Raw genomic sequence first — 25,138 nt, forward strand, 5'->3', positions numbered from 1 at the left:
TTGGAGAGGGTGTTTGACATTGGGATTACAGAGACATTGCAGTTGATTTCAATGACAAGGTCTAGGGTATGACGATGGTGGGGTAGCTGAAGGACAGAAGGTAAGATGGTTGGGGAAGGGGAAGTCAAGGAACTGACAAGCCAGGGTAATGGAAGTCTCCCCTGTGTGGAAGTTCAAGAAAGTAGTGTTGTAGGGGGACCGTGAGCCAGCAACTAAACTCATACGGGTAGATAACTCAACTGGGAGTCTTTCCTTGACTTTGATTATGAGATAGAGCCGGACAGCATGAGCTTCAAAGCTAAGGACTTTTTGGGAGGAAGAAGTGATCACTGTCTAGCAGCAGCATGAGAAACCAGCTGATAGAAAGCCTTATGGGGAGGCCATGTTTTCTAGGGAGAGCCAAGCTTCTGTTAAGGCAAGAAGGTAAAGGGAGGGTTCAAGGACAAAGCTGAGGATTTACGAGATTTTGCTGGATTCCCTATATGAGGTCCATTTCTGGAGGACACAGAAGGGGTTCAGGAACAAGCTGAGGAGCTCAGGGAGATAAGAGCCAGATTAGGTGTGTTCACAGTGCTATGGGGATGAGATTCCAGGGGAATGGAGAATACTGGGATCGTGGGCATAAGCAGGGATAGAGAAATCAGTCCTGGTGGTTTCTGAAGCAGGTGGTGAGGCTGTGTGTGTTAGAAGGATGGCTTAGGCAGATCTCCGAGGCTCTTCTTCCCTCCTATGCCTGGTGATTTGGAGGCTGGGACTGAGCTGTTGTTATCCAGAGCATGGGTAGGTTTGGGGCTCCCTCTTTATTCTGCGGACAGAGGGAAGACTGGGGAAGTGTGCCTGTTCGAGCATTACCACTATGCATGTGTGTCTCACTTGTAATACATTATCCAGTTCCAGGATAATGTAAAATGAAAGCTAGGGTTTAGCATTATTTGTTTTGTTTTTAAATATTTATTTTTTGGAGTGCACAAGTCACGGAGGGGCAGAGAGAGGGGGACAGAGGATCTAAAGCGGGCTCTGCACTGACAGGCCAACAGTAGAAAGCCTGAAATGGGCCCCAACTCAGAAACTGCAAGATCATGACCTGAGCCCATGTCCAACACTCAACTCACTGAGCCACCCAGGTGCCCCCAGCGTTATTTAAAAAAAAAAAAAAACTTTTTTTTTAATGTTTGTTTATTTTTTTGAAAGAGAGAGCACAAGCTGGGTAGGCGCAGATAGAGAGGGAGACACAGAATCCGAAGCAGGCTCCAGGCTCTGAGCTGTCAGCACAGAGCCCGATGCAGGGCTCAAACTCACATACGACAAGATCATGACCTGAGCTGAAGTTGGATGCTTAACCGACTGAGCCACCCAGGTGCCCCTTCCCCAGCATTATTTTTAATATTGCTTTCAAACCTGAGATACAATTTATACATTGCAGAAAAATAGTAATTAACAGGCTTAATTCGGGAAGATTATATTGATTCATAATCAGTGTATATAATTCAGATTCTAGTTCATTTAAAAAATTTTTTTAACGTTTATTTATCATTGAGAGACAGACACAGAGCATGAGTAGGGAGGGCTAGAGAGAGGGGGAGACACAGAATCTGAAGCAGGCTCCAGGCTCTGAGCTGTCAGCACAGAGCCTGACGTGGGGCTCGAACTCACAAACTGAGATCATGACCTGAGCCAAAGTCAGTTGCCTAACCAACTGAGCCACCCAAGCGCCCCTCTAGTTCATATTTTAAAATAAATCATTTTCAGGATGCCTGGGTGGCTCAGTCGGTTAAGCGTCTGACTTCGGCTCACGTCATAATCTCATGGTTTGTGAGTTCAAGCCCCGCATCAGGCTCTGTGCTGAGAGCTCAGAGCCTGGAGCCTGCTTCAGATTCTGTGTTTCCCTCTCTCTCTGCCCCTCCCTCACACGTGCTCTGTCTCTGTCTCAAAAATAATCATTAAAAAAAGTTTTAAATAAATCATTCTCCTCCTATCCTTCCTTCCCCGCATCACCTTCTCCCTGAATGTGACTTGAAAATGGACAGTGTCACAGTCTTATCCATTGAATTGTTGACATGTTCTTTTCCCTTCTCCTTCTAGTGAAGAAAGTTACAACGTCAATGATTATTCCTTAAGAGATCAGCTATTGGTGGAATCTTGTGACAATGAAGAGCTTAATTCTTCTCCAGGGAAGAACAGTTCTACAATGCTTTATTCAAGACAGAGCTCTGCCAGCCACCTCTTTACTCTGACAGTCCTGAGTAACCATGCGAGTGAGAAAGTGGAAATGCTGCTAGGGGCTGAGACACAGTAAGTACGGACAGGGATGGTTTCAGAATTATCTGGTGTCATTCTTCCCTAATTACTTACCCTTGGTCTGAGACTCTCTAAAAAACTGGTGAACAGTAGCTACTATGTATTTTTTGCTGAGTACCTATTATGCCCCACACGCTGGGTCTAGGTGCTTCATGGAGAATCTCATCTTTTCATTGTGATCCTCTCAACATCTCGAGAGATGGGTGTTATTATTTTCATCTTCATGAATCCTGATGGATGCATTGTGCTTTAGGTGGTGTGCTTTTATATTTAGAAAGTGGTTTAAAAATCACTTTATTTTAATCATTGATAAAGATATGACCCATGAGCCATGGGTAGTTGACACCTGGTAGTTTCCACGTAGGCTGTAAGTTTTCCCAGATAAAGGAGGTAAGGCCATTTTGCAGTCACCTGCCTTCAGCTAGACAGCAAAAAGCCTGACGGTTTCTATCAAAAGAGATACTCGGTTTGGGGAAACATTAATGAATCCACTTTCCTATCAGAGTTGATGCTGAGGCTAAATAGAGAGTCCCGCTGTGTGTGTCTGCTGGTGTACTAGTGGTCATGGTGCAGTCCGTCCTCACACTGGATGGATGAAGGCAAGCGAGCTTAATTTTCAAGTCTACCCCCGTGGTTTGGTCCATTTAGACACAGTTGAGCAATTTATTTGTTTGGAAGCTGGAGACCTCCTCTTGAAACAGTCATCACAGGCCGGTATTTTGTTGGGTGGAACAGTAGAGGAAAGGGGAAGTTCTCTGACTCTTTATCCTCAGGGATCATCCTACGCATACCTCCCACCCAAATCTGCCAAGGTTCCCAGGTGGTGTAATTCAAATGGATCAGCAGCTGGTGAATAACAACCCCGAGACTGTAGCAAAATCTTAATGAAAGTAAACCCAGAGAGGTGTCCCTACCTCTTGAGAGAATTTTAACAGTGTTTCTGGGTCTTTAAAGAGAGACATCATCGGGGCGCCTGGGTGGCGCAGTCGGTTAAGCGTCCGACTTCAGCCAGGTCACGATCTCGCGGTCCGTGAGTTCGAGCCCCGCGTCGGGCTCTGGGCTGATGGCTCAGAGCCTGGAGCCTGTTTCCGATTCTGTGTCTCCCTCTCTCTCTGCCCCTCCCCCGTTCATGCTCTGTCTCTCTCTGTCCCAAAAATAAATAAACGTTGGAAAAAAAAAAAAAAAAAAAATTTAAAAAAAGAGAGACATCAGAAAAAGATTACAATTACAAAGCATCCATATAAAACGTTTTCGACGATCATTTCGTATCTTTTTGGCACTAGAAGTAACTTTTCAAAGGCTAAAGAAAACGAAGAGGGATAGGTTGATGTAAACTCCATTTGAGATTTGAAAATTTGCCAAAATAGAGTATTCCAAATGAACTTGAGAGTTAGCAGAGGGAATAAGAAAAGGAGCTTCATTCTATGTGTTTGTTTACGAAACAAAGAAATGCCTTTTCTTAAGGTGCCGGAGCTCTTCCATGAAATTGCTGAAGGAGCCTGCAGCATTCCAGGCACGTTCCTGTATTTGCTCCTCTGGGTGGGTGCTACTGCTGGTCTGTGCAGATGACCAGCATGAGACACACGTAAGACCAGGGTTCAGGAAGGCATTTCTTCAACTCTGGAAGTGATTAAACCTCTTGTCCAGTGAAGACAGACCCAGCCTTCCTCTGGGGAAGCCTCTCTTTAAAAGAGAATTTAGTATGTCTAAGGTTTGGATCTTATATGATTTTAAGGGTGAAAAGTCTTCAAAGGCTTTGGAGATGAGTGCTTATCCAGAGATTTTAGAGAATTCTCAAACAGATTTTCAGTTGTCAGTTTTAGTTAGTAATGGTGAAAGTGTTGCTGGTTTTGCTTTGTGTTTTCCTTTCCTCTGTGTTTATAAGGATTGTTTGTTCTCTTTCTTTTTCTTTTTTAGGATTGTTTGTTCTATATTAAGGTCTTGCCAACGTATCAGCAGAGCTTTTCCTGACTGTCTCTTTCATAATTTATGTAACCTCCACCCCTTGTTTCTGAGATTATTCCAGCAAAGTAGGAAGTAAACCGACACGTCCAGTTCTTTTTATACCAAGGCTAGATCCTTTTCTGGGACGTTCTGTAGCATTTGTTTACCTTCTTGCCTTTTGATCTTGCCATGGACTGAATGGTATATTCATTTCCTCAATCAGAAATGTTCTCAGAATATTGAGTTATGTCACCCATAAATGATATATGAGCCATGGGTCTGACTCCTATGTGTAGAACATTCCAGAGAGGCAGAGGTCTCCTTGGGTACAGGAGTGACTCCTTCACTCTCCTCCCCTCCACCACCAACTTAGGTATCAGTTGAAAAGTAAATAAACAAACATCTTTAAGCATACCAGGCATAAAATAGCATTTGTATTGAAAGAAAATGTTACAGCCAGGATGTACTTTCCTTAAAAAAAACCCAAAAAAACCCCAGAAAACAATTCACTGTTTAAAAGTCTAATAAATTATTATATGCCATGTTGGAAAAAGTGCAGGTCAGCCCTGGGCCGAACTGGTTTTGAGCAATCAGAGTTTTGGTCTACATAGAATATTTTCTTTGCTTATAAGATTTGCAAAACTTATAGGTGAATATATGTTTTTGAAGTTTCTTCTTTTGTATGTTATGTGTGATTAAGGTGGCCTATTAGCAAACTGGTTGAGAAAACCAGGTTTTCACCACCGTTCTGGCCTTTTAATATCTGCAGTACTTTATACTAGTTACTAATGTCCTTTGTCTACTTATTCTTTGGTTTGAAAAAGGAGGTGGTTCATACCTAAATATTTACCTTCTTTGAAAAACTGTTGTCAAGAGAGATCATGTGGGGATACACAGAATGTAAAATCAGCAGGAGGGGTGCAGCTGTTTGACACAACAGTTCAGTCATTATAACGGTGAAATTGTAGAACAGATCAATAACTTTGATTACATAAAGAATGTAGAAAAGCTTCCCAAAAGGAAATGGGGTAAACATTGAGCATCTGGGATGTGCCAAATGGAGCCAGCCATAGAACATGAGGAAGGGTCCCATAGGGGTTTCTAGAGAAGGATAAAACTGAGCTGAAGTAAAGTGACCATACATCTTGGTTTCTTCAGGATCAGTATAATGTCTGTTCTGGCACAACTAACAATAGCACCCACTTTGACTCTCAAAGGTGTCTTGTTTAGACAGTAAAATATGTAGTGGCCCTAATTACTGGTTGGTACTCCACCTCCCTCATTTTTTCTCCCATATGTAAAATGAGACAAAGGTGATACGATTTGCCTGAGGTCATACAGGAAGTGAGTTGTTGCCAAAGCTGGGACTAGACCCTGACCCTCCTGAATCTAGTGTTCTTTCTGGTAACAAATTTGAATCTTCCTACTGAGATGCCACCAGTCAGACTAGTCCACCCCTACCTTGCCATTTGGCCCTTTTTCCCTAGAAGGGAAACTCCAGGAAGCCACTTGCTATTTCATTTTTTTTTTTAATGTTTATTTATTTTTGAGACACAGAGAGAGCATGAACGGGGGGAAGGTCAGAGATAGAGGGAGACACAGAATCTGAAGCAGGCTCCAGGCTCCGAGCTGTCAGCACAGAGCCCGGTGCGGGGCTTGAACTCACGAGCCATGAGATCATGACCTGAGCCGAAGTCAGATGCTTAACCGACTGAGCCACCCAGGTGCCCCGCCACTTGCTATTAAATGTGAGAAATTATTAAAACGTGAATTGTATTCTTAGGTCCATAGACTAAAAAGGAAAAACATTTGTGGAAACTCAGATGGTAAATTTAGGGCATCATATTGTTTCAATTCCATAATAAAAAACAGAATAGATGGTGCAGGAAGACTTCTCTGAGGTGACATTTGAACTGAACCCTGAGTGACAAGGGGGAGTCAGCCTGTGGGAAAATGCAGGGCCAGAATGTTCTAGGCAAAGGCAACAACAAATGCAAAACTTCTAGAGAAACGGGTTTGATGTTGTCAAACTTGGCTTGAACATCGTGAAAATGGCTAGATCAGAATAAACCAAGGAGAGAGTGGGTGGTCAAGAGGCCAACACAGGCCAGACCATTTCAGAGCAGAGCTATTCCAGTATGGCCCGTGGGCCATCAGTCCTCAAACCATAACCTCCTGTGCATGAGGGAAGGAATTGAGAACTTAGAGCATTTCGACATTTCTGCATCATCAAAGCATGTGATTATTTTAACAGTAACTCATTTTTGTTGTATTTCTAAGAACACTTGGTTCACAGTGGATGGGATAGGAGGTTGAGGTGGGGGGGTGAGGACTGGTTCTTCACCACACATATTTTGAGCAGCAAGCATGTAGAGCCTTTTAAGTCATGGCAGGAAGTTCTCCGGAAGATTGGAATGGGGGCAGAAGAGAGCAAATAGGGTCCTGTTGCAGTAGTCAAGGGGAGTCCTGGCAGTGGCTTGGGCTGTGGTCTGAGAGGGGAGATAGAAACACGCTATTTCGGAGGCAGAGAATAGGATGAATTTACGGATTGGATGAGTTGGGGTGGCTGTGAGAGACGAATTGATGATGTTTTGGATTTTAGGTTTGAGCAGCTAGTACCATGTTAAGTTGTTCCTTAAGGGTCTTCAGTATGACTTCTTCCTCTGCGTCCCTGTTAAGGCTGTTCCATTGAAAGATGAGTAGTGGCTTCCTAGTTGCCCCATTCAACAGTCTTCCTTTCTTTACCTCCAGTGTCATTTCATTTTGTTGACTGTTCAGCTTATTCACCCTGACTCCCTTTTTGAGATTTTTCTTCACCTGTTATCTGTACTCTCTTAGCTTTCCTTCCATTTCTAACCGTCCTTATTCACTCTCCCATCAGAAATGCAGGCTACCTGAGCCAGTCAGCTACCCACTGCTTTCCCTAAACACACGTTTCTGTAAGTGGTAAAGTGGTACCATTGGCACCATTTCGAGTTGATCCAATCTGGAGACTGCTGTCATTTGTGTTGCTTCCAGGTCTGAACAAATCTGTCATCTGCCAGTTCTTTCTGTGCAAAAGTCCATTGCATCTTTCCACATTCCCGAGGACAACCTATGTATCACTTCTCTTTTGAGACACCCTGTAGTGTCCTAATGATTCTCCTTCTCTCCAGTTTTGCATGGTTTTATTACTAATCCCTACATTCAACTCCAGCTTTGTCTTTTGTCTCACTTTTGTCCGTGGCCAGTTCCCAATACATATTTTTGGGACTGACCCATAATTAATATAGTTAGCTTTTCTAGAAGGCAAGGTAGAATAAATAGTAACCACGTGGAGGGAAGTATCGCTTCCCTGTCAGTCTTTATCTACTCACTGTCCTTTTTGTGCTGCTGAGGCAAGTGTTCTCTACGTTCCACTTGTTTTTCAAAGATTGCTATAAAGGATGTGGTTAAAATTTTCTTAGGATGTACATCTAACCCATGTAGATGGTGTTATCTCTGTCTGCCGTTCAAAATCTTAAGTCACATTGTTAATGAGACAGTAGTCTGTGAAAAGTACAAAAGCTTATCTTTTATAAAAGGACAAAGGATGAATATTTTACCGCTGTCATTCTTCTCCCTCAGGGCCTTTCTAGAGGAATGTGGGAGCCGGAGAGCCCCCATTGTCTGCCTTCATTAAGAGGAAGCACACACAGCTGCAGCTGGCACAGACCAGAGGCTGCAGCAAGTGGCGTCCTTGGCTTCCTGGGTTTACAGTGGAATGTGAATGGCATTTGGGCTCCGTGTATGCAGCCGTGAGACATCAGGACACGCTCAGTGACAAACGCACATTTTCTTTACCCATTGTGTTGAGTTGTAGGATATAATCACCTTAAACCATAATCAAAGATCCTTCTCAAAATTTCTCCCTCACTGAAAGAAGTAGAAGCCTTGTGAATGTGGCTGGTCCTGTCAGCCATCCAGATGACCAATTCCCGGGCCTCCTCATAAAGGCGCATTGTTTGCCAGGGAGTCTGCGGCCTTCCTGCTTCTGTTAATGATTTAATTAACAACAGGAAGTAAGTGGAATAAAATTGTACATAGTATGTCTGACATGCTCTTGTACTTCATCCTCTAAAAAAAAATAATCCACAATAGATGGTAATTTATGTGCAAAAAATGTATTTATCATAGGTTGTAGTATTTTTCCCCTCGTTGAATCTGGAATCCACGTCCAGGAATGATCTCTTACACTGCATAGTGCCCCTCAAAGCACATGATCTTCTGTGATCGTCATCACCAGCCCCAACTTCAACAGGAGGGCAGGTGATGATATGGGTCTCATATCATCGAGGAAACAGATAATTCAAGAAATAATTGGCTTAATTATATAACGTCACAAAATCTGAATTTTAGAACCCTCTTAGTGGGCTAAGAGAATTGCTTTGATTAGATTTTTTAAATTAGGTAAGTTGTGAACATGTGTCCAGCTTTGTAAGATTTTGATGCACAGCATTCATGATGACATTTTTTTACCCTGTGGGTTTTCTTTCATGGATCAGAACTCATCTGGTTGAACTGAGTGTGTGAGGGAACGAACAAAAACAACCATCCTCACAAACCTGCTCTTTACAAAGGCTTGAAGGACTTTCCCCCAAAGGCCGTGGGTATAGGAGTTTCAAAAGGAACCCCAGGTAAATTTGTAGGCTGTGACAAGAAACACAAAAGGTATCTGGCCAGCTGCCACTGTAAGAGGGACACAGAGAAGGTTCAACAGCCCCTGTCTGTTCTGCAGCCCTGCCTCTTTGTTTCAAAGCCTGCTCTCCCATTTTTCTCAGTACTTATCTGTCTTTTCTAGCAGATGCCTGGCATTCAATGAGAAATCCAGCTTTGTGACTTCGACCTTTATGCAATTAAGTTTAAGCCTACTGTGCTTAATTGTATGAGAGGCAGGCCATGGTGCTACCACATCTGACTCCTGAGTAGGGAACTGCAGGTGCTTAATTTTATGCTGTGCATGAAGAACACAGGTCTTAGGAAAGGACTCTACTTGCAGATGTTTATGTGGAACGTCTCTTCTCAGTCTTCTCTCCCTGGGTGCCATGTGTTTTAAGCAGAATGTTCCGCCACAGCCCACTGCATACTGTGCTGGATTTTGTGTTTGTTTGCTTCCCTCTCTGCTCCTTCACACTGAAGGCTGTGGAGAGCAAGAGACCCTGTTTACTCACTTTGCAACCCCATCTTAGCACAGGGCTCATGCAAAGGCAGGAGGCGCTCAGTGGATGTTGGTCTAAGGGAGCAGCGTTCGGGTGTCTTAGACGTTGATGTGCCCAGGTCCACATGAGTGGCGTTACTTATTCTCTCGCTTTATTTGGGCAAAGGGAAAAGTCTGCGAACGGGGTGTGGGGTGGACTGTGAATTCATGTTGATTGTTTCATATTGTCCCTGGAGAAGATAGCCGTCTGCAAGTGAGCCCTGGGCTTGATATCTCAGTTTAATAATGGGTAGGTCTGTGCCCTGGCTTTTCTTCTCAGAATTCCCTCTTATATTGAGGGAGTCTCCTCCCTGCTTTAGGGAGGCAGTGCTTTCTGCTTCATAGTGGGAAGCAGCTCCTTGGCAGGACTCTGGGAGGCCCCGGGGAAAGTTGTGCGGTTTTGACGGCATGTAAGAGGGGGTGGGACTGGCTTCATTGAAGCCATTTCAAGAAGCGGCTTCTTTCAGTGAGGGCAACAAGGAGTGTCTTGTTCTGTCCTCTCGAGTCTCTGTGAGAGGCTGCCGTGTCTAAGGGATGCCATTAGCATCCAGGCAGCATGCCACACGAGTGAAAGGTTTCATCTGGATTTCTGGAAACTGTCTGCAGGGTCAGGCCTGTCACTGAAACTGGCCACTCGGTGCCAGAGGCGGGCTGTGCCTGGGAGTCTAACTGAAGGGCCGCAGACAGGAGTCAGGGCCGTGTGAAGACTCACGGTAAGGCAAGGAGGAGGGTGACTTGTTTGGGAATGGCACGTGGATCATTTTAGATGTCTCTTGGTGAACAATTTTTCCATCTGTACAGTATTATTTAGTTTTCAGTTACCTTTGTACTTTGGAAATTTCCAGTTGAGCCCGAGTAAAAAATAGATCTTATATCTGACAGAGATGATATCAAGGATTTAAGTGTTGGCTTAAGATTATTTTAAAGAAGGCTGTGCTCTATAAAACTTGTTCCTTATAAAACCACCCTGAGGCCCTTTGTGTCCTATACTATTTTTGTTTTGTTTTGTTTTTTAAAGCAAGCCGTATCATCGGTTTCTACACAAATTGTGCACATTACTACCTGATGCATCAGCTTGATTAGGGCCCAGCCTCATTTTCTTAACTAAGTCTGTCTTTCAGCACATCGCAGTTTCCACCCTTCCTGACTTCTTCCCTCATTACTTTGAGAGCACCTGATAGGGAGCATCACCTTCTAGATCCCAGACTGCCTTTTTTTTTTTTTTTTAATTTTTTTTAATGTTTTATTTTATTTTCGAGAGAGAGACACAGAATCCAAAGCAGGCTCCAGGCTCCGAGCTGTCAGCATAGAGCCTGACATGGGGCTCGAACTCACGAGCTGTGAGATCATGACCTGAGCTGAAGTCGGACGCTCAACTGACTGAGCCACCCAGGCACCCCTACCCGGCTTATTTTCTGACTCCATCACTTAGCTGTGTCACTGTGAGCAAATGCTTATTAACACTCCAGCTTTGTCCTCTGGAGGGTGTGGGGGGGAAGAATGGTAATATTTAATTTCAGTATTGTCCTAAAGATTAAATTAGATGGTACTCACCAAATACAAAAAAGTAGCACAGCTGGCACATAAGTGCTCTAATAACTATTTAGAACAAGACCCCAATGCCTTACCTCCTGAAGTTTATGGCCAAGAGAAACAGACAAGCCACTAAATGGGGGTCAGTATGTAATGAGTGGTCATGATCATCCGGTTAACAGATCTTTATAGGCCTTGGTTATGTTCTGGAGATACGGCAGTGAACTGAACGGGCAAGATGCCTGCCTTCATGAGGCTTCCAGCTGGCCAGCAACGGGATAGGGCTGAGCAGAGGAGTGCGTGGGAGCAGAATTGGCAAACTGGATGGGGATGGAGGTGTGGGCTCCTGCATCAGAGGAGGCTAGCTGGAGGAGGTGAGGCTTGTGTTTGCAAGATTGAGTGGACATGCTGAAGAATTCCATTATAAAGTACACGACAGGTAAAATGAGCCTCTGGTGGTGGTTCCCTTTGTGGGAGGTTATTGATGGGAAAGGGACACAAGGTGTTGGGTGCACCTACATAAGCACTCACAGATCTGTATACACTTAAGATTAGTGCATTGTTTCATGGATGTTCTTCATTAATGATGAGTATGAGGGGTGGAAACAGAGGTTCTACTTGAGAGTGGGAATGGGCAGGAAAGGGTGTGGAACAGCGTGGCATGCCCCAGGCTCACAAGCAGTCTGTGTGGAAGGATGCTTGAGGGGCGGAGAAGATGGGGCAAGGGTGACAACCATCTTTAGGTACAAGCTGTTACAGGAGAAAAAATGTATTTCAAGTACGGGCATAAAGGTGCCCCTTCTTAAGATAGTGGAGTGCCTTATAAAAACTGGCAACTTGTATCACTTGCCTTGGGACCTCCACACAGCCTTCTTTCTCATCCTTTAAATGGGCTTTTGGAGGGTTACATGAAGTAATGGATGTCACATGCTTGTGTCTGCTATGTAGTATGGGTTAGGTACTAAGTGCCTCAAAGATTTTAAAGTGTGTGTGTGAGCCTTATTTACTTAATTGCAATCTTGATACTGGACCTTCGGAGGATAACTGAATTATGGAATAATGCTTATCTGAAACTTCTGATCCTTTAAATAATTGTTTTGTTTCATGTAATGATGGCTTTATATAAAAAGTCCCAGTTCGTTTTTTCCCTCAACATTTTTTTGGCTGTATTCATTAAGCCATTTTAAGCATTTGTGAACAGTCTAAAAACGTTCAAAGAATTTTTATTTCAATAAGGCTCATGTTTGGCAGTATTAGCTGTATAAAGAACTTCACAACTTTAAATAGGTCAAGTTTCTCATCTTTGTGAAATGGTTTGAGTGTGGGGAAAGAAGAGAGTGTAGAGAAACTGATTTACTAGGAGTTTTTTTTAATGAAATTCACCTTTTTGAAATGTTAAAATATCAGATTGAATATACTAAATATGTGATTATGTGATACTGTAATCAGCTCTTTATTAAATAGTGGTGTCATATGTAAGAGATGAATCACTGGGTTCGACACCTGTAGCCAAAACCACTCTGTATGTTAACTAACTTGAATTTAAATTTAAAAAATGTTGAGGGGCAACTGGATGGCTCAGTCGGTTTAGTGTCCGACATCAGCTCAGGTCATGATCTTGTGGTTCCTGAGTTTGAGCCCCCACATCGGGCTCTGTGCTGACAGCTCAGAGTCTGGACCCTGCTTCGGATTCTGTGTCTCCGTCTCTCTCTCTACATCTCCTCTGCTCATGCTCTGTGTCTTTCTCTCACAAAAAATAAACATTAAAAAAATTTAAAAATGTTAAACTTAAATTCTGTTTAATCAATGATTAGTCAAATTCATTCAGAATCTGTTTTAACAGTGTTGACTAATTTTCAGCCTAGATTCCCCAGGTTATCCTTTTTAAACAACTCATCCACCCCCATAACTCTCTGGGGAGTCTCTCCCTGTTTTCTGGGAATGGCTTTGCATTCTGTGTCCAGACACCTTGAATCTCTCAGTTGGATATGCTGTGTGTTTTAGGAGTGAGCGAGCCCGCTGGATCACCGCCCTGGGACACAGTAGCGGGAAGCAACCTCTGGACCGAACCTGTAAGTACCTGGAGGGCAGCCTGCTCTGGAATGTGGAGGGGCTGTGCCCCCTGCTGGACGCTGGGTTATTAGTGCTTAATGGCCACAATACCTGCGCTCTAAGTTTCCTCCAGGCTTTCCTTCCTGTGGCCCTACATCAGAACTGTGTGATCCCTGCCTTGGAGGTCAGGAGGTCTGAATTCAAATCCAAGGTGCAGTTCTTTGTTGTGTAAACATGGCCAATTGTTGCACAGCCTTCCTGAGCCTGTGCATCTGCAAGTCAGGGGTATCCCTATATACAATGCAGGGATATTGTCAGGATTAAGTTAAGTAACTTACATTGAAAGCTCTGCTTGTACTGTAAACCTCTTCGATTTTCACGAGTTGCACGTTTAAGCCTTCTCCATACTGACAGTCTGAATCAAAGTGGAATGTATTTTTTAATCTTAAAGAAAATTATGTTACCATTCCTTTTGACCTTATTTATTAAAGTGATAACATTAAGAAAATACATTTCCTTCTTCTAGGGAAGTAGAAACTGATGCAGTAAATAAAGGGTGGTGTCATGTGCTTAGTAGCACCTTGACTTTGATTTTATGTTTTTCTGGATGTTTCTAGCTGGAAGGTCAAAACGAAAGAACTAGGGCAGCCAGAGTGGTTAGCTTGGAGCACTCAGAGATCATAGCTTTAAGCTTAGAGCCAAAGCTAAAGTGATTGGTTTAAAAGTTGCCTAAAATCAAGTTTTATATTTAAAAAAAATTAAGAACTCATGTCAGTATCAAGTCACTGAAGTTACAATTGTTATGAGCCAGCATGTTGGGAGAACTCGAAATATTGTTTGACTTTCAGTTGGAGCTCCTTTTATTTCTGACCTTATTTGGCAGCTTTCCTGTGCTGGTGAACTAGGGAAAAGCCCCTGGGTGGGAACCAGGAGAATGGGGGTACTGCAGATTTTATCACTAGTTGCATGGCCTTGGCACATCACCTAATCTGTCTGGCCTCAGTTTCCCCAATGCACAATGGCTGTTGTCTGCTCTATTATGTGACATGACTAATGGCTCCTTATCAAGGTTATTTTTGAGGGGATGCATGCATCATAAGAGACTTCTCTTGATCCTGAGCTTCTAAAGTTCTAAAGCTCTTAGCCAAATAAGACTGTTCGAGGAACAGAGTTTCTGCTTGATAGAAACTTAACTTGTTTCTGTCAAGCTGGCCTTGAATTGCACATAACTTGTTTTTGTCAAGCTGGCCTTGAATTGCACAGAAAGATTGAGTAAATATACTGTATTGATTTGTACCTGTTCTGCTACTGGGAGCTTAGTATATCCCCTTTACCCCCGCAGCACTGACCCAGGTAGAAATCATTAGATCCTTCACTGCCAAACAGCCAGACGAACTCTCCCTACAGGTGGCAGATGTGGTTCTCATCTATCAACGTGTCAGCGATGGTAAGTGGGGGTTCTTAGGGATACTCCTGGTGCAGCATTCAGGGTGCCAAAGAACCAGAGTCTCATTTCATTATTAAAGCTCGCTCATATCTCATATCCCTTTGGTTTGTTTGCTCATTTGCTCCTGCCTTTCCTCTAGCTACACCATTGCTTTTGTTTCTGAATAGGAATGCAGTCACATGGTGTATTATTCAAAAGGAACCATGTTTCCCTTCCTTCCTACTCCCCCAGTGACTTCTCATTTTGAGGTTCTTCCTTCCTCACTTAAGGAAAAAAAAAATCCTTTTCCTGCTGCCCCTACCTATGCACAGCATCCCCTTCTCCAGCCCAGCCCAAGCTCCCAGGCTCTTTTCAACCTTCTCCCTTCAGGGTTCCTGATTGTGTGCCACCTCGGGTATGTCATTCATTCCTCCTTGAGGCCCTTCCCTATGTTGCACTTTCTCCTCACCTTCCATCACGTCATGCACAAGCTGGGGTACATCCTCCTCAGAGCCAGGCAGGGTCCAGATTCATTCAGACACTCATTGCTTCATGAAGACTCTGTTCCTGTTTGCAGGCTGGTATGAGGGGGAACGACTGCGAGACGGAGAGAGAGGCTGGTTTCCTATGGAATGTGCCAAGGAGATAACCTGTCAGGCTACAATTGACAAGAACGTGGAGAGAATGGGACGCTTGCTAGGACTGGAAACCAATGTGTAGCCTCTCGACGGCCTTGCGTTACCGCGAGATTTGCACTACATCACAGCGGGCTGCTTGGTTCTGGGCTGGCTTTGTTGTGAATTTTAACACAGCCTGTTTAATTAAAAGAATGAAAACACTTGCCTTTAAGCTTGCCAGGTGGTTATGCTCTCTCATGAGAACAGCTACCAGTTAGTTCGCAAGGTTCGGTGTATGCACAGCCACCCACTTGCAAACTTCCTTAGGTCCGCAGATAGCTGAGCAGTCCACTTCAGGGACCAGGCCGCCTCTCAGCTCCTCCTAGGTTCACCATTTTCTGGCATTAAAAATGTATATTAGATGCTGTACCCTGGTATTCTCTTTCCTCACTTTGCCAAGGATGTTTCTGTCCCCCTTTTGACATTTCCTTTACATGGTTTTCCCAGTATTAGCAAGAGTTGTTTTTAAAGAATGCCCAGTTTTGTAAATATGTTTTCTGCCTCTTGTATTTTAGATGATTCTAATGCTATGAGGATTTCATAAGGAGCTGGTAGAGCTCAAAAGATGAGCTATTGAGTTTTTCTAAAATTCTTCCCAGGAAAGGGAAATTGACACTTGAATTTTTGCCACCTCTTTTCTCCTTAGGAGAGAAGCTTACTTAGGAGATTTTCTTTTTAGATTCACCTCACCCAATACTGGTATAGCCTGATAAAACTCGAGCTACTCTAATAAGATAGGATTTAGATGGTTCACATAAGTGACAAAATCCTGAATGTAGGACAGGGGTCATACTTTTTTTTAAAAATATTCCCACATGAGCTGATAAACTGACATGAGGCTGCTTTGCCTTTAATAATTTTTTGCCTTTTATAATTTAATATTTTTGACTGTTCCTACTCCTGTTTCCAAACAGGCAATTGGCTGAAATACAGTCTCAAGGAAGGTAAAATTTAGGCCTCACCAAGGTATCAAGATGCCAGCCTGGTACCTAATTGAAGCATAACAGTTTGGTCTTAATGGGAATCCGTTTCATATGTCCTAAGGGTCTTGTTTGCTGGATCTGGAGGATCTCTTAACTGTGGGTGTCAGCAGAACTTCATTTCTTCCATTGGTGCAAGGAGAGAGAAAAATCATTTTAATAGTACATTTCATAGGGAGTGACGGTTTGGAAGATGGAGAGAGGGGAAAGTAACTTTTACTGGCAGCTATGTTCCTCTCTACTCCATTTTTCTTCCACAAAGGGACAAAAACCTGGCAAAGGGTACATTATTCGAGGACTCAGATCTGTGTGTGACATGTCCCATCTACTGCCTGCCAACCAGGTACCCAGATCATGAGTGAAGTGAGTAAAGCAGAAGCACAGTGTGGTTGCTCAGTATGCTTGGCTCACACGGGGCCTTCTGGTCCCTTGTTTGCTCTCCTTTGCTTACGCATACAGTGCTGGATGTAAAAGACATGCCAGGCCCTGAGTTTCTGGAGGTCGGGGCCACTCAGTGAATTGATGGCAAGAGATGTCTCCAGGTTGGTAAACAAGGCATTGGTCTCCTCTTTCATGTCACAGACCCTTTAGAGGAGAGGTTAAAAAGGTTGTAATCTAATTTCATGTGATGTTTGCATTTAGGAAGGAAAGTAAATTCATTGCTTGCAAAGGGGATCATTTCATATTAGTTTCGCTAATATCCATTTGAAGCTAAAAAGCAACTATAGAAATCCTGTGAATTAATTTATAAGTAGAGATGTTAAACAGTCTTGGAAATATGTGCATTTTATAAATCAAAGCCTTATTTAGCAAGCAGTTAATACTGTTATTGGATAAAGTGTTATACAGCAGGTACTTAACATTATTCACAATGTTTAATTTCAACAGTGAATTGTAATTTTTACATGACACAGTACTGTTTTCAAACCTAGTTCCGTTTCTATGAATAGCTTCTTGGAATTGTACAAGGACTTCAGTGACCTGTGGAGAACAAAAATACTCATTTTTGTCTCAGTGAATTGATACTGCTTGTATACTTTTGGTGAAATAAGTGAATTTATAAAGATTTTGTATATACTTGTTCTTTAGTACTTGTGTGATTTAATTCACTATAGAATGCAGTAAGTATATAATTTGCTGAATTTTGGGTCAAATCAGAGGTCTATTCAGAAGGGATCTATAGCTAACGTTCGAGGCCACTGATCTTTCCTTGTTGGGTACATGGTGGCATCAGCTGCCCCAGAAGGCTGGGGCCTAAAGAGCTGGGCCATGATTTCTTCTCAGTTTCCACAAAACTACACAACTGAACAGCCTATCTTAAGTAGTCTGTGGTTCCCCGTTACATCCTACTCATTTTGGCCACCTAGTAGCCAAACCTTTGTGCTTGTGAAATTTCACCACTTTGTGAATCTTGCTGGAAGGCGAAGACTGACTCCTGTATTTTCTTTTACTGCATGACAGATTACCACAAACTTTATGCCTTAAGCCACACCCATTTATTAGCTCACGGTTGTGTAGTAAGAAGGCCAATGTGGCATGGTAGGTTCTCTGCTTAGTCTCAGTCTCACTAGGCTGACATCAAAGTGTTGGCTGGCTGCTTTGTCAGCCAGAGCTTGGTATCTTTCATGCTCATACCTCTGGTTGGCAGAATTCGGTTCCTTGTAGTTGTAGGACCAAGAACCCTGCTTTTCTGCTGGCTGCCAGGGGTGGGGGTTGCTCACAGCTTCTTGGACCTGTTCCTTCATCTTCAAGGCAGCCGTGGCATGTTTAATCTTTTTCACATTTGCAATCTGACTCCATCTTACGCTACCAGCTGGAGAAAACTCTGCTTTTAAGGAACTCACATAATTAGACCTACAACAGGATAATCACTCTTAGGATTAACTCAGATAAACTGATTTGGGACCTTAATTAGATCCACAAAATTCCTTTACCATGCAACATCACATAACCACAGATGCAACACGTGGGGGGAGGGGGCAGGGATAATGTGGGTTATCTTAAAATTCTGCCTACACCACCACTTGTAAATCATAAAACGCTGATTAGTTCTCCTGTATCATGTATCTAGTCCTAATACAGCCATGTGATAGGAAACACCAATCAAAGGCATCTTTGTTGGATTTTTCCTCAAGCCAGTGATGGAAGAAGAAAGAGATGAATATACCTTCTCTGAACCTAGCAAGATCCATTCCCCTCTTTACTCCATCCTCCATATCCCAAATTACCGCTGCGTTTTCCCTGGACTTTAGAAAGCAGCAGAGGCAGAGCCACTTGGGGGACTACAGTGCCAAATAACGCAGGGCAGACTTTAGTGCCTACAGTTATCACTCTTGTGCATTAAATCTCCAAAGGGTTTGTTCTGGAGTGAGGATATGAGCTTGGAGGACCGCAAACTTTGCTCTTTGGGCTTCTAGCACACTGAGGTCCTGACAAAAGCAAGTTAAGCCTTACTCTGCAGGAAGCTAGCATCCTCTTAGTTCTCAGTTATTTCCAAAAACAATTTCTCAAAAGGTTCCACAAATTAGCAAACATTTGGGAGACACAGCATCAATGATACTGAAAAAACATACAGGGACTCTAGTGAAATCATTACATGCATAGAACAATTATAACCACCATCTTTATAGAGAGAAATCTCAGCCAAACTTTAAAATGCAACACAGTACAAAACAACTGTAAGAAGCAACTGAGGGGGGAAAAAAAACCACCACCACTAGAAATTATGGAACTAGGTTTAACAGATTAGGTAGTTGGTGAACTGGAAGAGAGGCTAGGAGAAACACCCACAAAGAAGCATATAGAGAAGAGATAAGGAAAATGCAGAGGTTCATTTGGAGTCCCAGATGAGAGTGGAGAGACAGGGAGCATTGGCAAAGGGACTATACCTTTAGAAACTGCTCTGACTGGTCATAGGATGCAGGCTGTCCGCAGGGGGATGTGGCCTTGGGTAAAGTGATTCCCATCAGCTGAGGACAATTCCTGTAGAGGGCTGATGGGTGAAGGCAGTCATCTGACAGCACTTGCAGCAGCTAAGAACATATTCCTTCAGTCCTGAGGGAGGATCTGGGCAGAATATCCCAATATTCACAATATTTACTACATGTAGCTATGTCAATATTAGACAAAATAGGTTTTAAGATAAAAGGTATGACTAGGGACAGAGAGACCCTAGATAATGATGCAAGTTTTATTGAACCAGGAAGATAAAATCCATGTATACTTTCTCTCAATAATATGGTCTCAATATATATAAAACAAAAATTGGGAGAAATTTAAGAAATTAATCCAAAATCATAGCCTGTAACACTTTAACTCTCTCATTTGCTACATAAAAATAAAAGTGTAGAAGGAGATAAAAATCAATGAAAGTGTGGGAGTTCTTAACGATAATTTAAAACTTAATAGGCATATATAGAACATCACAATTTGAGCATATATGTTCAAGAACACACAGAATATTAAAACATTTGACCATTTCCTGGGTCATAAAGCAAGTTTCAACAAATTTTAAAGGACTGAAATTGTATACAGAGTTCTATGATTACAATTGGGTTAGAAATAATAAAAATAACCACTTGGAAACTTAGACTTAAATGTAAAACACAAAGCTGTAAAACCCTTAGGAAGTAACACAGAAGGGGTGCCTGGGTGGCTCAGTCAGTTGAGCGTCGACTTCGGCTCAGGTCATAATCTAACAGTTTGTGGGTTCAAGCCCTGCATCAGGCTCTGTGCTGACAGCTCAGAGCCTGGAGCCTGCTTCGGATTCTCTTCGGATTCCATGTCTCCCTCTTTCTCTGCCCCTGCCCCGCTCACACTGTCTCTCTCAAAAATAAACATACATACACACATACGTAAATAGAAAGTAACATAGAAAATCTAGGTGATCTTTGGTTTGGCAGTGATTTTTTTTTTTTGACAACCAAATGCAGGATGCATGAAAGAAAAAAATTATAAACTGAACCTTGTTAAAATAAAAAAATATCTGCTCTGTGACAGAAGAAAAGATAATCCAGAATAGGAGAAAATCTTGCAAAATACAGACCTGATAAAGCAGTGGCATCCAGAATATACAAAGAACTCTCAAATCTCCACAATTAGAAAACAACTCAATTAGGAGAGCCTGACTGGCTCAGCTGGGGGAGCATGTGACTCTTGGTCTTAGGGTCGTGGGTTCAAGCCCTACATTGGGTGTGATTAATCTTTAATAAAATCTTTGAAAACAACTTAATTAAAAAATGGGTTCTTTGAAAAGGTGAATACAACTGATGCACCTTTTAGCAAGACTAATAATAAAGAGAAAATTACCAGTGTCAAGAATGAAAGGGGACATCATTACAGATTCCTCAGACATTAAAAGGATAAAGAGATATTTAAACAACTTCAGACTCATAAATTCAACAACTAAGATAAAATGGGCCAACTCGTGGAAAACCACAAACTACCAAAGCTCTAAATAGTCCCCTAACTACTAAATAGAATTTGTCTAAAAACTTCTGAAAAAGAAATGTCAGGTGCAGTTTCACCAGAGAATATTTTTAATAATTTTACTTCTTTATTCTGAGAGAGAGAGAGAGAGAGAGAGAGAGAGGGAGGGAGGCAAACAGGCAGAGAGAGGGAGAGAGAGAATCCCAAGCAGGCTCCATACTGTCAGCGCAAGGCCTAATGTGGGGCTCAAGCTCAGAAAACTGTGAGATCATGACCTGAGCTGAAACCAAGAGTCAGACACTTAACCAGTGGAGCCACCCAAGGGCCCCTCACGGAATTCTTACAAGCATTTAAGGAATTAACACCAATTCTATACAAACCTCTTTCAGAAACTGGAAGAGTAAGACTTCCCAACTCATTTTGTAAGGCCACCATTACCCCACAAAAAGGAAACTATAGATTGGTATCCCTAATCATTATAGAAATAAATGCAAATTAAAACCACAATGATACAGGACTCCACATCTACTGAAGGCTAACCTTAAACAACACCAAATAACAAAAATACCAAGTACTAGCAAGGATTTGAAACACTTGGAACCCCTCATATATTGCCAGTGGGAATGTAAACTAGCACACCCACTTTGGAAATCAGTTTGGCAGTTTCTTACAAAGTTAAACACACTTACCATATGATACAACAATCTTAATCATAGGTATCTTCCTAAGAGAAATGAAAACCTTTATCTACACACAGCCTTGTATACACATGTTCACAGCAGCTTTATTTATAATAATAAAAAAAAAATAACTGAAAGCTCCATCAACTAGTCAAAGAATAAACAAACTATGGTATAGCCATACAAGGCAATACAATTAAACAATAAAAAAGGAACAAACTACTGACACATGCAACAACATGACTATCTCAGAAGCATTAAGTAAAAGCAACTGGACACAAAAGACTAAATATGATTTTCCATTTATTGGAAATTCTAGAAAAGGCAAAAATAGTGACAAATAGCAGATCAATGGTTGTCAATGGGTAGGAATAGAGGCAGGGGACTGACTGCAAAGGGGAAAAGGAAAACTTAGGTGATGGGAATGTTCTATATCAGGATTATGGTGGCAGGCATTACATGACTTTATACGTTGACAATATTCATGGGATTATACACTTGAATTGGCAAATTTTATTATATATAAAATAATTCCTTAAAGCTAAAAAAAAAAAGCATGGAAATACATGAAAAGGTAACAGTGGTAACATGCTTTTCTTCATATATTCAATTCCCAAATATTCTACAAATAAGGGTTTACTGTCTTAAAATCAGAATAAAAATATTTAAAAACAATTAGCATATTATACCACATGATCACAATTACTTAAAAATAAATATACACAAACACAGAGCTAAAAGAGTGGAAGAAAATTTATGATTTACTTTGGGTGAAGGGGTACTAAAATAAATTCATTCTAAAGCTTTTCAATAATTTCTAGCTTTTAGGGTGGACTTTGTTTTAAAAATAAAGGAAGAACAGAAAATCACCTGTAACAGGTATAAACGTATCTAGAGCTTTTGCCCAAGTTAATGAATTAGGAAGCATTACATGCATTCACTTTTCAAAGACACATTTTAAAGATTACTCAGGGGTTTCTTTGTCCCCCCCCCACCCACCCAAGTTTCTGTCTTAGTTATTCTAGACAGAGTTCAAGAGTTCTAGGTATTGCTAAGAATGGTGAGGCAAACAGATTTTTCTTTTAAATGTCTTGATTCTTTAAAACTACTAAATAACAAATAGTACTTAGACCTGGACCAAAATTTTCCACTCAGTAATAATATACTATTTTGTAAACAAAAGAAACAACACAAATAGCACCTTCAATCAAGATTTCCATCCTGATCAGCTGTACAGAAGACATAAATTGAGAGTGATAGTAACCGCTTTAATCTCTCTCAATAGCTGATTTAAACAATTCTTTAGGAACATTTTCCTCATTCATATGGAGATTAAATATTGGTTTGGGAACATGGAACCAATTAAGTAATAATCCCCTTTTTTTAAAAGAGATTCTTTAAATGCTTTCTTCCAAGACCATTTTGGCCTACTGTGAATTTAAACTGGAGAGTAAAAGCAAGAAAAAACACACCTACGCAGACATAAAAACACTCATAGAGCAAATGGGACCCAATGGTCAGGTCACCTTGAGTTTAGGGACAAAACCACAATATTGTCATAGGACTCAATGCAAGAATTCAGTAAAAGATGACTTTTGGGAGACTAGCCAAGAGAATGGACTTAGGACACAGTACATTCAAAACCTTTAGATAATAAGGATAGGTTGACACACATTCCCAGAAATGAGAGCAGTACCTGAACCAGTGCTGTTACTCAGATCACCACAGCATTATGAATAAATCCCAGTTATTATTCGATACTCTTCCTTTGGTTTCCTTACATTTATTGGAAGGCACAGTAAAATTTGAATTTTTTAGAGTGCAGCAGGATGTTCTTTTCTTTTTGCGGTATGTTCAGGTTCACTACTTTTACACCTTTTGTCAGACAAGTGGTTCAAACTGTTAGATCACAAAAGAAATGGTAGAAACAGAGGCCGCAGCAAACACTTAATGATGGAGACCATGTGTTTCAGTTAATATGCTTTCTGCCAAGTTATACACAATATACTACCTAAAAGTGGCTTAACTCAATGAAGAAGGGTTTATGATATTAAGTCCACGTGCAAGGCAAATCTAGAACTGGATAATTCAGCAGCTCACTAGCATTATCAAGGACTGTAGTGATTTATATCTTTCCACTGAGCCAACATCATTATCCCCTGGAATCCTAAAATGGCTACAGCAGTGCCAGATTCAGATAAGACAATGTCCACAGAAGAAAATTTCCTCCTCTAAATCTACTAGTGAGGAAAATCTTTCTCAGATGCCCTCTCGCAGATCACTCGTCAGTTGCTATTGACAACACAGGTTCACATACTCATGCCTCATCAGTTACTTCTAAGGAGATTAAGACCATGCAGAACTGGCTTAACAGTCCGAGTTACCCTTGAGGAAGAGAGTCTAATACCCCTGGGCACAAGGCTATGTAGAGGAAGAACACTTGAAAAGTCAAGCGAATGGGGAGGAAAAAATGGCTGTTGGATAGCAACCAACAGTATCTATCACAGTCTGATAAGGCTGAAAATATTAGCCCATCACTAGCCCTGTCACGCTAGCTTCCATTGGTTAAGAGGGTAAAGCAGAACTCAGAACACAAAAATGAATGTAAAATGGATTGCTATAAAAAAATGAAATCCAGGGACAAATAATAACTAAGATTTAGTGAATACATTCTATGTGCCAGACACTAGTCTAGGCACTTTACATTAACTTATTTGATCCTCAACAATTGTTACCTTTATTTTACAGATAAAGAAAAGAGAAAAGCCAAGTAACTTGCCCAAGGGAGCTGGTAAGTCACAACTGAAATTTGAACTTAGGTGGTCAAGTCTAGACTCATGTTCTCAATTCCTACATTATGCTGCACCGGGTAAAGTAAAAGGGGTACAAATATATTCTAAAAAGATTAAAAAAATCAAATAAGCCAAAGGATAGATGGATGTAGAAACCAAGCCAAAAAGGTAGATGAGCTTTATACACTGTACATTTTATTAAATACTGGGCTTTATAACAACAGATTAATTTACCTCTAATAGAAGTTTTACTTAAAAATGTGGTTGTGTTCAAATTTTTAACTTGATACTGCTTTTTGGCTAACCATTCTGTTTTTTACCGGTTTCTGTATTCAGTCACTATGGGCAGAAAGATGAACTTTTCTTAAAAGAACAAAGGCATTTCTCAAGTGGTACAACACTCAATATATATAAGAGCAGTCCTCCCAAAGTGTGGACATGACCACAACAGAATATATGATCAGAAAACATATTGCTTTTTATGGTATATTTATAATAGCTACAGATAACATTGTTAAATCATGCACATTACATCTTTACTACCTACTGAAGATTTCTACCTTACATATGGAAATTATTCATGTCCCGTGGTTTGGCATCTAGCCAAAAATTAAACTATGATGGAAAATGGCTGTCAAAGTTTCAGACCACCACAGAAAAGTTGTCAGCTGTAATATCCATCCTGGAATCGTGGTGGAAAGTTCCTGGGACTTGCTTTTTCCTGTGTTTTAATCAAGTCTATAATAGCTGACAGTACTGCACAGTCTCTGGATTTAGTGTCCTTCCAATCTACCGGATGGGGACTTTCGATCTTCTCTTGCAGAAGGATATCTAGTTCTTTTCTTAATTCCTAAGGTTAGAAAAATCACATATGTTCAACAACGGCAAATACAGTATTAAGTGGAGTAATAAATAAAAGTGACTTTAGCTGTTACAAGGAATTTCATAAGCTATTATACATAATACTGAAATATTTAGTGAGCAACTAACTAAAGTGTGGTTATGAGTAGCCAACTCAAGTATACTCCAGTTAAAAAATTCAAACTTCAATCACACCGAGCCGTTTAGAATGGCTGGTCCATAAATACCTCAAAAAACAATTCTGAGAAACTG

General features: G+C 41.4%; 2 protein-coding genes and 1 long non-coding RNA gene across 4 annotated transcripts in view; 1 reads left to right on the forward strand and 2 right to left on the reverse strand.

Moving 5' to 3' along the window:
- Window positions 1-17,213, forward strand: part of ARHGEF26 (Rho guanine nucleotide exchange factor 26) — a 130,105-nt gene extending 112,892 nt beyond the window's left edge. Inside the window, exons 12-15 of the mRNA XM_047099617.1 lie at window positions 2,083-2,292; window positions 12,995-13,062; window positions 14,385-14,489; window positions 15,046-17,213. Of these exons, the coding sequence (XP_046955573.1) occupies window positions 2,083-2,292; window positions 12,995-13,062; window positions 14,385-14,489; window positions 15,046-15,188 (526 nt within the window). The 3' untranslated portion in view covers window positions 15,189-17,213. The remainder of the gene's footprint in view (window positions 1-2,082; window positions 2,293-12,994; window positions 13,063-14,384; window positions 14,490-15,045) is intronic.
- On the reverse strand, window positions 5,937-19,811 carry LOC124526578 (uncharacterized). Of its 2 annotated transcripts, none has more exons than XR_006965695.1 (3): window positions 19,014-19,811; window positions 14,938-17,979; window positions 5,937-9,400 (listed from the first exon to the last, which is right to left on the reverse strand). It is a non-coding gene; the product is annotated as an uncharacterized LOC124526578 (long non-coding RNA). The 2 variants fall into 2 exon arrangements; XR_006965696.1 differs by having other exon boundaries at window positions 14,938-17,106; window positions 17,761-19,811.
- Window positions 19,812-21,519: 1,708 nt separating this feature from the next.
- Window positions 21,520-25,138, reverse strand: part of DHX36 (DEAH-box helicase 36) — a 51,022-nt gene continuing 47,403 nt past the window's right edge. Inside the window, exon 25 of the mRNA XM_047098888.1 lies at window positions 21,520-24,875. Coding sequence (XP_046954844.1) covers window positions 24,690-24,875 — 186 coding nt within the window. The 3' untranslated portion in view covers window positions 21,520-24,689. The remainder of the gene's footprint in view (window positions 24,876-25,138) is intronic.

This window comes from Lynx rufus, unplaced genomic scaffold (genome assembly GCF_022079265.1).
Source record: "Lynx rufus isolate CCGP_SWC_20201006 ecotype Redwood Valley unplaced genomic scaffold, mLynRuf1.p SCAF_5, whole genome shotgun sequence".
Taxonomy (NCBI): domain Eukaryota; kingdom Metazoa; phylum Chordata; class Mammalia; order Carnivora; family Felidae; genus Lynx; species Lynx rufus.